The sequence below is a fragment of the Trachypithecus francoisi genome, unplaced genomic scaffold (genome assembly GCF_009764315.1).
Source record: "Trachypithecus francoisi isolate TF-2019V2 unplaced genomic scaffold, Tfra_2.0 Lachesis_group19, whole genome shotgun sequence".
Classification (NCBI taxonomy): Eukaryota; Metazoa; Chordata; class Mammalia; order Primates; family Cercopithecidae; genus Trachypithecus; species Trachypithecus francoisi.
Window position 1 is genome coordinate 34,461,371 of NW_022681464.1, and position 12,320 is coordinate 34,473,690.

The 12,320-nt window shown below is 39.5% G+C and overlaps 2 protein-coding genes across 11 annotated transcripts in view; one reads left to right on the forward strand and one right to left on the reverse strand.

Annotated features, from left to right (window-relative positions):
* ESCO1 (establishment of sister chromatid cohesion N-acetyltransferase 1) overlaps positions 1-11,562 on the forward strand; it is an 83,559-nt gene extending 71,997 nt beyond the window's left edge. For 3 of the 10 annotated variants that reach the window (XM_033178169.1, XM_033178170.1, XM_033178168.1), the window contains exon 12: positions 1,293-2,220. In XM_033178169.1, the coding sequence (XP_033034060.1) occupies positions 1,293-1,440 (148 nt within the window). In that variant the 3' untranslated portion in view covers positions 1,441-2,220. Of the gene's footprint in view, positions 1-1,292; positions 2,222-2,411; positions 2,794-4,900; positions 9,294-9,322; positions 9,458-11,543 lie in introns of those variants that run through there. The other 7 variants (XR_004429256.1, XR_004429255.1, XR_004429254.1 and 4 more) reach the window with 7 other exon arrangements.
* GREB1L (GREB1 like retinoic acid receptor coactivator) overlaps positions 6,749-12,320 on the reverse strand; it is a 305,480-nt gene continuing 299,908 nt past the window's right edge. Inside the window, exons 32-33 of the mRNA XM_033178167.1 lie at positions 11,905-12,043; positions 6,749-9,487 (exon numbers count right to left, since the gene is read on the reverse strand). Of these exons, the coding sequence (XP_033034058.1) occupies positions 9,324-9,487; positions 11,905-12,043 (303 nt within the window). The 3' untranslated portion in view covers positions 6,749-9,323. The remainder of the gene's footprint in view (positions 9,488-11,904; positions 12,044-12,320) is intronic.

Here is a 12,320-nt window from a genome sequence, read left to right on the forward strand (position 1 = left end):
TTACAGGTGCCCACTACCTCTCGAACTCCTGGTCTCAAGTGATCCACCCACCTCGGCCTCCCAAAGTGCTGGGATTACAGGTGTGAGCCACTGCACCTGGCCAATTTTTCTATTTTTTATAGAGATGGGGTTTTGCCATGTTCCCCAGGCTGGTCTCAAACTCCTGGGCTCAAGCAATTCACCTGCTGCCCTGGCCTCCCAAAGTGCTGGGATTACAGGTGTGAGCCATTGCGTCTGGCCCTAGGTCTTTAATGTCTTACAGCAATGTTTAATAGTTTTCAGTGTACAAGTCTTAACGCTTCTTTTGTTACATTTATTCCCGAGTTTTTTTTTCTTCTTTTTTGGAGACGGCATCTCACTTTGTCACCCAGGCTGGAGTGCAGTGGTGCAAACACAGCTCACTTCATCCTCAATGTCCTGGGCTCAGGAAATCCTCATGTCTCAGCCTCCTGAGTAGCTGAGACCATAGCCATGTACCTGGCAAAAATTTCATTTGTTTTAGTGCAGTCGGAGTCTTGCTATGTCGCCTGGGCTGGCCTTGAACTCTTGGGCTTAAGCAATCCTCTCGCCTTGGCCTTCCAAAATGCTGGGATTACAGGTGTGAGCCACTGTACCTGGCAAGTATTTAATTTTTTTTGATGTTACTATAAATTGAATTTTTCCCCCTAAATTTCAGTTTTAGGTTGTTCATTACAAGTGTATAGAAATACAGTTTACTTTTGAATATCAATCTTGAATATGCAGCCTTGCCAGACTCGTTTATTAGATTTTATGTTTGTTTTTGTGAATTTTTTAGGATTTTCTATAAACAAGGCCTTTTCGTCTGCAAAAGAGATAGTTTTATTTCTTTCTTTCCAATCTGGATGATTTTTATTTCTTTTCCTCATGACTAGAACCTCCAATACAATATTGAATAGAAGAGGTGAGAGCAGTCTTCTTTTATTCCTGATCTTTGAGGAACAGTTTTCAGTCATTCACCGTTAACTCTGATACTCCTTGATGCCCTTGATCAGGTTGAGGAAATTATTTCTACTCTTAGTTAAATATTTTTGTCATGAAAAGATGTTGGGTAAATGTTTTTACATTGTTGCTTTTATTAAAATTTAACCTCAGGTTATTGATAATATTATAAATGAATAATTATTTTCAACAATTTTGAGCACACACAACAGGACCTAAAAAGCTTTTTTAGTCAAATTGTATTTGACAGGTTATTCCAGTTTTAATGATTAGAAAGAATTTTTTTTAACATTTTGCACTTAACCCCTCCCCCCCGTTTTTTTTTTTAATAGGAGTAACTTTATATATGGCTCATACTTGAGCAAAGAAGAAATTGCTTTCTCAGATCCCACTCCTGATGGAAAGCTGTTTGCAACACAGTACTGTGGCACTGGTCAGTTTCTGGTATATAATTTTATTAATGGACAGAATAGCACGTAAAACAAATTCTTGCCTACACCACTAGAAGACATCTGTTGAAGAGAATGGATTGGTTGCTGACTTTAACCAGGAACTAGGGCCATTTTTATTACGATGAACTCAGGACTGGCAACAACCATATGGTTGTTCCATTTTCATAAAATTGGAAACAATGCAGTAATAGCTTATTGTTTTGTTTTTTAAAGAAGATATTTTATTATCTTTTACAGAAATTTATGATTGATGTATTTTATCTATAGTTATTTAGACATGTTTACATGCAGCAGATAATTGTTCATAGTGGACTGAAAACTAATGCAAGGACTATGGTCTCAGTGATAAGTATATTTTGAAGTTCTTAATATGGAAATATACCAGTGTAGCTTGGTACTGTATTTTTTTATATTGATCTGCTGATACCAGTGATAGGTTTAAGGATTGTATTTTTACAGAGTGGAAACCCATTTTTTTAACTTACTGTTCAAGGAGGGTGCAATATTAATTGTTTTGGAATTTGAAGCTAATTTTTAAAAGGCCTGAACTGTACTTTGAAGAAACCCCGATAGAAAAGGAAAGCTCCAGCTAAACAGGAAGAATCAGAATATTGAGCTTTTTTTCCTGATTTTTCTCTTTCCTATCTTTGATGTAAGGAGGAAGTAGAAAGTGGTAAAGAATTGAGGCTTTCCGGCCGGGCGCGGTGGCTCAAGCCTGTAATCCCAGCACTTTGGGAGGCCGAGACGGGTGGATCACGAGGTCAGGAGATCGAGACCATCCTGGCTAACACTGTGAAACCCCGTCTCTACTAAAAAATACAAAAAACTAGCCGGGCGAGGTGGCGGGCGCCTGTAGTCCCAGCTACTCGGGAGGCTGAGGCAGGAGAATGGCGTAAACCCGGGAGGCGGAGCTTGCAGTGAGCTGAGATCCGGCCACTGCACTCCAGCCTGGGCGATAGAGCGAGACTCTGTCTCAAAAAAAAAAAAAAAAGAATCGAGGCTTTCCTTCTTGGAGAGGTGTAAATGACAACCATTAGGAAAGGTACCCTCCTAGATTCATTATTCTTTCATTCTGGTTTCACTTTTAAAAATAAATGGCAACTTGGCACACCTAGGCTGTTAACAAATCTCAAAGAGGTTTATAAAAACCCATAGAATACTTGGAAGCAAAGTATGGATGACTCGGTATCTGCTTTGTTATTCCTCAGAAATACTGCACTGAGTATATGCCCTCATTACTGGACTTCATTTTGATACTTGTCTATCCTTCATAGTGCCCTCTACTTTTAAAGGGTTTATATGTTGAAAAACTGCTGTGGCCTTTTATGACCTGTATATAATGTAGAATAAAAATAATAAAATACTTGATAGCTTTTTCTAAGTGACCAATGTACTAACTGAGATAATGGTGTGTTGTCATTTGTGCTTTTTCAGGGTGTTTTTTTGGTTTGATATCTTGAAATAGGATTAAAACATTGGCTTCCTAAAGGTAGTTTCCACCAGTTTGCCAAAGGATCATTTTGTCAGCAGCAAATCAGCTGAACTTTATCTCCAAAGGCAAAGTCCTTTCTGATTATTTAAGTAACATGGTACTTTTATGATGTTTCACATAAATGAAGGGCCCACAGCCCAAGAATGAATTACCACTATGGTTCAACTTAGGTTATTTTTATGAGCTGAAATGATCATATCTCAGTTGGAAACTGGCTAAAATTTAGGGCCTTAAATTAACAGGTATACATTTTATTTTCCCTATAAATTTGTGCTTTTAAAAGCACTTTGGGAGGCTGAGGCGGGCAGATCACGAGGTCAGGAGTTTGAGACCGGCCTGACCAACATGGTGAAACCCCCGTCTCTACTAAAAATACAAAAATTAGCTGGTTTTGGTGGTGTGCACTTGTAATCCCAGCTACTTGGGAGGCTGAGGCAGGAGAATAGCTGGAACCTGGGAGGTGGAGATTGCAGTGAGCCGAGATCACGCCATTGTACTCCAGCCTGAGCAAAAAGAGCAAAAAACTCCACCTCAAAAAAAAAAAAAAAAAAAAATCTAGAGTGGTATAAGACTCTATATTCTTTGTATGGGTAGAATGATAGGGCAGGGTAAATATTTCCCTCTGATTCATCATGCTGGTCTAGCTTCTTTCTTTTCTTTTTCTTTCTTTCTTTCTTTTTCTCTTTCTTTTCTTTTCTCTTTTCTTTTCTTTTCTTTCCTTTCCTTTTCCTTCCTTCCTTCCTTCCTTCCTCCTTTCCTTTCCTTTCCTTTTTCCTTTCCTTTCCTTTCTTTTCTTTCTCTTTTTTTTTTCTTTTTAGACAGAGGCTCACTCTGTCCACCCAGGCTGGAGTGTAATGGCGTGACCTCGCCTCACTGCATCCACCGCCTCCTGTGCTCAGGTGATTCTCCTGCCTCAGCCTCCAGAGTAGCTGGGATTATAGACGCCTGCCACCCTTATTTGCCCGGCTTGTTTTTATATTTTTTAGTAGAAACGGTTTCACCACACTGGTCAGGCTGGTCTCGAACTCCTGACCCCATGTGATCTACCTGCCTCGGCCTCTCAAAGTGCTGAGTTTATAGGTGTGAGCCACTGCACCTGGCCCTAGCTTTTGATACTATCATTTCCCTTTGGGCCTGAGACTCTTCTAGTCAATCCTGGTCTCAGTGTTTGCCTGACAGGTACCATGTTTTTTTTAAAAAACAGTGAAATTTGGGATATAGTGTAGACTCTCTAGTAACTGTTAACCTCATAATACAGGTCCAGTTTCCATAAACAATAGTATACTACTTTGACTCCTTTTGACTTGGTTTCAAGGCAACCTGGAGGTGGAAGAGGGTATATTGGGTGGTTGGTTTAAATGTTACTATTACTGAGAAACCAGTTTATTTTCATGTTTATACTGAAGATGTAGCCTCCCAAATTTTACAATTTAGGTTTTTTTCTAAGAATAGTATTATTAGTTAATACCTAACATTTGAGTGTTTGCTGTGTGTCAGACCCTGTGTGTTTAGTGCTGCATTATTTTATGTAATCATTATGACAGTCCTATGAGGTGTAGGGTTTATAATTGAGGAATCTGGAACTTAGAAGATAACTAAGAGCAGATTGTGTGAAAAGCGTTGAAACACTGAACTATAAAGCTGTGATGTGGAGATGAAGACGAGACAGATACACATTGAAAAGATAAAATTGAAGAATTGACACAGTTGAATTGATAGGAATTTATAAACAGCCACAAAAAGATCATGGCAAAGAGGTTAAGGTAAGTGGGAATTGTGGTTTGGGTAACTGAGTTAGATTGGCAGATGGGAATACAGGGGAATTAGGTTGGGAGGATTGAATGGGGATGCCCTCAGTTTTGGTCAAGATTTTAAGGTGGTTGTAGAATCTCCAAGTGGAGATACCTGTTTAGTATACAATTGGATATGTGGATCTAGAGTTTGAGAAAGGTTCTAACTGAGAAACAAATTTATGAGTTTACTTATTTATTTGAAGGTTTAGAAGGTCACCCTGGGGTCTGTAAAATGAAAAGGTAGAAGAGAGTTGTGAGGTACACCATCATTTAAGAATCTTGAAGACTGCCTAAGAAGGCATGAGCAGCAAGGTAGGAGAGCCAGAAGAGTGGTAGAAACCAAGGGAAAAATTTCAAGAATCAAAGAATGGTCAACCCTATCATACCACAATTGAAGACTGAAGAGAGCCCAAGTGATGTTAGGAAAAGAGCAGTCTCAGTGGAGTGGTGGAGGCAGCAGGGACACAGTAAGTATACACTAATGGCCACAGACTGCAGAAGAGGGTGAGTCTATAATTGCTGACTATATAAGGTGCTTATAAATTTTTTGTTAGCAGCCTTCATATCGTAGTTGGTCATTTGTAAAAGTGTCTAGCATAGAGACATTGTAAGAGCCACAAATATAGTCAGGAACTACAAGATTTTATGGGTTGATGCCTTAATCTGCATGGACACACAGATAAAAAGCAGTATTTTACTACTTCATAATATACAAGAGTGAACTTGGTGTATCTACTGAAAGCCTGACTGTTGTAAGGACAGTCATTGAGTACAACAAACCTGCAGTGATATTTCATTTGTTCCTGTTTACTTTGCATGGCTGCCCAGCTATAGAGTTTTATCCTTCTGGATGGGAACACAGCTGGTATTCCTGCCCATCCACATTGCAGCTAGGGTTGAGATTGCTGAGTTGATTTCTGGGGTAGTGACTCTAGACATACATTTTCTTTCTCATGGCTCCTGAGCCTTTTGGCAGAAAAGGGGATGAGTTCTGTCTTTTAGCAACCCCCTACCCCCACCACCCTTCTGGTAAAAATAAAATACACTGACTGGTAAAAATAAAATATTTGGAATGAAGTGGTCAGAAAACAGCTTACTGGTGTTGCTTTTTTTTTTTTTTAAACTTAATACCATCTATTGTCATAGTCACTGAAGTAGATGCTTTAACTCAACACTTGATAGTTGAGAGCACAGTGAATTTATTACGTGAATGACTTTTTCTTTGGCCTTAGAGGCAATTCCTAGTCATCTTTAGCAGTGTTTTTATTGTTGTTGTTTTGTTTTCAGTGAAGCCAAGGTTTCAGTGTTAGAGCAGTATTCTCCTGGACTCAGAGGAAGCTTTAAGGACCAGTTTCCAGTTTCTGTGTCTAAAGAGAAGCTTGAGAAATGTTCGTTCTCTGTATGTTGTTTCAGTCCTAAGTAGTTTAATGTGATGTTGCAGCAGTCAGATTTCACAGTTAATAGTCTTCTCAAGGCAGCTGCTTTGGAATGTATAGTGGAACACCAGTAGTCTTTACTTTCCTCTGAAAGTCTGTCATTAAACTTACAAATATTTATTGCCCTTCCTGAGGGCCCTTTGGCCTAGAAGATTGTTTTCATGGATTCTATGTCAAATTCTTTTAATTTACTACACTTTATTAATAGATTGAAAGCCATTTTTCTGGGACAACAAAGTTATTTCTTCTCAAAATTTGGTAAAAATTTTAAGAAGATAAAATTCATGCTACAATAACACCATCTTCATTAAACTACATAATTCTAGCAACTTTGAGAAGTTCTCAAAAAGTTTGAGAAGTTTTAACTGGAGATTAACAATAACACCTTGTATTAGTTCTAGCAACCCAAAGTTCAGTTTCCAAAAGGACATAAAAGTGAGTGTAGTTGCAATCTTTCAAATAAAAGATTGGGATCTACTGTGTGTATTTTCAGCACCTCTTTAATCTCAGTTGTCCAACCTATAATGTGACTTCCAGCCTTTTTAGGACATTGCCAGAGTCAGGGAGCTTGTTTTCTTAACATGCCAGAAAATTATAAGGAAAAAATAACTTTTTGGAGGGGGTGGGAGATAACTTTAATACATTTAGCAAATTAAAGGACAAAAACATAACAGTAGACACAAGACAATTTTGAATCATTAACAAAATGTGAGGTAGACTAGTGAAATTCACCAAATTTTGGTTAAGAACATTTTACAGTAATAAAGTAACACAGGTGCCCCATTTTCTAAAAATCAACAAAAAGCAATTGCATAAATTACAGCCAAAAAAAATTGACTACAAGTATTCTCTTCTAGTTTTTAGTTTACATTCAGTATTAACCTGTGTGAACTGTTATACATGCTGAGGTTCAGCAGGTCTACAGGTGAGTTACTGTGTGGGCCTAGTGAATCCATTCATCCCACATCAGTGTCCTAAGGGATTGCAAAGCTTAAAGCCGAACACACTAGTATATATATATATATACAAATCATGGTGTCCTGTGCTTGTGCAATTTTATCCTTAAAGAAGGACCTGACATACTCAAGAATTATACTGATAAGATGATTTTAAAAGATCCAACCTTAGTAAGATAGGCTTTGAAAAGAATAAGCAGGTCAGTTTCTCTATTATAGGGGTGATGGTCTTTTGGCTTTATTCTGGCAAATCTCTTCCACAGAGTTAAATAGTATTTAAGAGCTCATAATAATAATTTGAATTTTCAGAGTGCAGCCCTAACTAATGGAGTACCTGCATCTGATGTAACTACTTAAAAAATTTTTTTTCTTTAAGCTATGAAGTCATAAAGCCAGAAGAAACCCTGAGAGGCCATCCACCCCAGGTACAATTGTTTTATAATTCTTTCAAGTATTTTATTTGCCCTATGTAAATGTCATTGGAATATTGCACAGACAGTGGGTTTCTTGATATTATTTGCATTAGGCCCTTTCAACAAAACAGGAACAAGTGAAATACATTCATATTTAAACCAAACTGCTTCAAAACATACCTCTTTACCAAAAATTCTGCTGTACTAAAATTAAGGAGTTTTTTAAAATATATATGAGGCAGGTCCTCTTTGAAAGACAATTAAAAATGGGGTTAAAAGGAATTGTTCACTTCAAAATACAGTTAAAGCATTATAAGTAGCTATATTAAAACCGAGAGATCTGCAAACCATTTTTAGTCTAATACATTCCTTGTCATAATAAAGCTGGTCAATTAACACTATTTGTTCTAAGTAAATGCAGGCTTAGTAGGCCCCTCAGTAGTTTCAGGTCACAAACAAGATCGATTCAAGTAAAAATGGCCATTTTAAGTGGGGATAAAGTAGTAAATATGGGCTAATGAGAAAACTCGAGACATTGTTCAATGATGAGAACTGGAGTAATTTAAGAGTAAACTTCTAAGACTTAGTTTGTCTGGAACATTTTCTAAAAATAATGTCTTTGATTAAAATATTTGAGAAATCTGTAGAAACATATGCCTCCCATTGCCGATATGGACAAACACCCCCTGCTGATTTTAATGAATCATAAAGACTCTTAATGGAGTCTTCCTTACTCCTCACAAGAGTCACTGCTAAGATGAAGTTAAAAAACACTTCTCTTTTTATGGCTCAATTTCTCAATTCGGCAATTTCTGTGGCATTGTCAGTGTAAGGTGGTAATATTCAGTGCATCTTTTAAATAAAGGAAGCTTTGCTTGAGTCCCTGAAAGGAAACAAATTAGTTTCATTCTGCAACAGAACCTCAGCCTGACATGTAGGTTTGCTGGTGCCAACTGCTTAATTCCAACCAAACGGTGGGTGGGTGCAGGTTACCTGCTGAAAGCTTCTCAACTCAACTGACTTAATCAAGTTCTTGCAAAAGATTAATTGCTGTTCCACAGTCTCATAGATAAGATATTCTTGAAGACTGGAAACACATATAAAGAATGGGAAAAGCAAAGGAATTAGGCTAGGAGAAGATGAATAAATGCACACAATGCCTGCTCTGCATTTACTGATTTGTTTGTTCAGTTTAAATAGTAAACTTTTAACTCCTGTGGAAATTTTGCCAAAAGTTTCAATACATAGAAGATTATAAATCTTAAACTAACACTGCACAGAGAAAGACAAAGCTACTTCTTTTTTTAAATACAAATATCGTCTACATTCTATCATTTCAAACCCCTGAGTAATACTGTACCAAAGTACAGATCTGAAGAGAAACTGAGGGTTCAGGCCTCAAACGTTAATCTTCAATTAATTCCACACCAATGGCATGAGTCTCATGTAACACATTCAGGCTAGTTAATGCTGACAGTTTCCCCTTAACATGGTGTAATAGAAAAAAATAATGCAAACTCCATATTCACTCTCCAAAGTATATCCTCCTCAGGATCCCATGGGCAGACCATATCTTAAGTAATTGCATAACTACCTAGGGTAGAGTTTACCTGAATTTAAGGGTCCTGTAATTGGAAGTGAAGGAAAGTGATGCCCCCAAAGACTTGGATCAGATTTGGGGAGTTCTTTGGAGAATTTAGACAAATATGTTGCACTTTGCTCCACAGTGATTGTACTTTAAAGGAAAAAAAAAAAATCCCAAATTGTTTCTGTCCCACCCCACCTAGGCATCTTTTTGCTGTTTTTGGTCTCTTCAAAAGCTCATACATGACGTCCAGTAAGAAAGTAGAGAGGCTTGTCTTCACTGCTGTTAGCAGTTTGAAACTCGTCCCGGAGGCGGAACTGCCACTCATCTTCTAGCTCTAAGCGGACAATCGTTTGGCGCAAGGAACTTCTGTCTTGGCAGATGACACACAGGGTAGCACCTTCAGAAAAAAAGACAGAAATACATCCTAGGCTCAGGGATTGAGTATATGAAGAACTTTACTATCTCTGATTATATTTTCTAAGCTAACACATCTGAGAACCAACAGATGGGTACATAATCTATCAGAATTAATTTTATTAAGTAGTTGTGCAAATTCAGTTTGTGTGTGTATGTGTGTGTGTGTGAGACGGAGTCTTGCTCTGTCACCAGGCTAGAGTGCAATGGCGTGATCTCGGTTCACTGCAACCTCTGCCTCGTGGGTTCAAGCAATTCCCCTGCCTTAGTCTCCCAAGTAACTGGGACTACAGGCGTGTGCCACCAGGCCCAGCTAATTGTTTTTTGTATTTTAGTAAAGACAGGGTTTCATCAGGTTGGCCAGGATGGTCTCAATCTTCTGACCTTGTGATCCGCCCCCCTCAGCCTTCCAAAGTGTTGGGATTACAGGTGTGAGCCATTGTGCCCAGCCCAAATTCAGTAATTTTTAAAAGAGTATAAAGTAAGTAATTTTCCAACCACCTTCCCTCTTCCCTGTGATAACTAATGTTGTGTTTCTCATGTGTTCCTCCTAGATTAGGGTTTCTGAACCTCAGCACTATTGGACTTGGATAATTCTTTGTTGTGGGGGCTATTCTGTGTCTTCTTTTTTTTTTTTTGGAGACAGAGTCTCGCTCTGTTGCCCAGGCTGGAGTGCAGTAGTGCGATCTCGGCTCACTGCAGCCTCCGCCTCCCGGGTTCAAGCAATTCTCGTGTCTCAGCCTCCTGAGTAGCTGGGACTAAAGGTGCATGCCGCCACTCCCAGGTAATTTTTTGTATTTTAGTGGAGATGGTGTTTCACCGTGTTGCCCAGGCTGTTCTCAAACTCTTGAGCTCAGGCAATCTGCCCACCTTGGCTCACTATAGGCGTGAGCCATCACACCTAGCCTTGTTCTGTGTCTTGTAGGATGTTTAGAATCTAAACATCAGCAGTCTTGGCTTCTGCCCACTATATGCCAGCAAACAGCAGCCTCCAGTGTGACAATCAGAAGTGTCTCTGTCTCCTGGGAGGCAAAATCTACCACTCCCCCATCCCCAATAAGTCTCTAAATAAATGAATGAATGCACAGTCCCCCCACAACCCCGCTCCCTGTTTTCATGCTGCACAGTGTTCTGAACCTCACTTTCTTTGCTGATCTCAAAGGTCATTTTATCAGGATTATCTGTGATGTTTAATCTTAGTTTGTTCTTAGGCCAGTCTCTCTATTGTTTTATTTTTATTTTTTTCAGTTGGAGTTTCACTGTTGTTGCCCAGGCTGGAGTGCAATGGTGCAATCTTGGCTTATTGCAACCTATGACTTCTGGGTTTAAGCGATTCTCCCGCCTCAGCCTCCTGAGTAGCTGGGATTACAGGCATGTGCCACCACGCCCGGCTGATTTTGTATTTTTAATAGAGACGGGGTTTCCTCCATGTTGGTCAGGCTGGTTTCAAACTCCCGACCTCAGGTGATCTGCCCGTCTCAGCCTCCCAAAGTGTTGGGATTACAGGCATAAGCCACTGCACCCGGCCAGGCCAGTATCTTTATATGGTGCATACCTATTGAAACAACTATGTGGTTTCTTTCTTTTTTTTTTTTTTGAGACAGGATGTCACCCAGGCTGGCGTACAGTGGCACAATCTTGGCTCACTGCAACCTCTGCCTCCTGGGCCGAAGTTTGTCCCTCCTGAACCTCTTGAGTAGCTGGGACTACAGGCATGTGCCACTGTGCCTGGCTAACTTTTGCAGAGACAGGGTTTTTCCAGCTTGCCCAGACTGCTTCTGAACTCCTGAGCTTGAGCTCCGATGATCCGCCTGCCTCGACTTCCCAAAGTGGTGTGATTACAGATTACAGCCTATGGTTTCTGTATCAGAATCACAACTAAGGGTTTATGTCTAGGGATGCAATTATACAAAATTATTGCAGTTGCTTCCTGACTCAGGCAATATGTTCGATTCAGTAGAATGTGTATAGTTATATACATACATATAGACTCATTAACCTGATTTCTTTTTTTTGTTTGTTTGTTTTTTTTTTTTGAGATGGAGTCTCGCTCTGTCGCCCAGGCTGAAGTACAGTGGCATAATCTCGCCTCACTGCAAGCTCCGCCTCCCCAGTTCATGCCATTCTCCTGCCTCATCCTCCCGAGTAGCTGGGACTACAGGCGCCCGCCACCTCGCCCGGGGAATTTTTGTATTAGAGACGGGGTTTCACCGTGTTAGCCAGGATGGTCTCAATCTCCTGACCTCATGATCCAGCTTCCTCAGCCTCCCAAAGTGCTGGGATTACAGGTGTGAGCCACTGCGCCTGGCCTCAAGTACTTTTTAAAAATATCTTTATCTTCTGTATTTTGCTCAGTGGGAACCAATAGCAATTACAAGCAAGATACTAAATTTGACTTACCTTTTAGAAATTTAAATTTCTTAAGAAGATCAGCACCTACAAAAGAGTCACAGAGGTACAAAAGGAGTCCACTGAAAAACACTCCTTCACAGTTGACATTGCTGGAGTGGGGTCTGGAGCTGATATAGCATATGGCCACCTGAAATCATCAAGCAGAAATAGCATGGGCATTTCAAGAGCAAGCAGAATATCTGTAGTTCAGCAGAATGAGTCAGTACCTTCCTTTTTATCTATTTCAGGATAAGGTAAAGGAGATGAGTTTTTTCCAATGTTAAATGGCTTGGTTAGTTAAGCTTTGCAGCCTCTTATGTAGCATGCCAGGTGTTAACTTGTTTAAAGCTTCTCTTATTTATTTCTCATAATAAAGGACTATTAGGAGACAAATTAGTAGTAAGAAACAAGCCCTTCCATTTAAG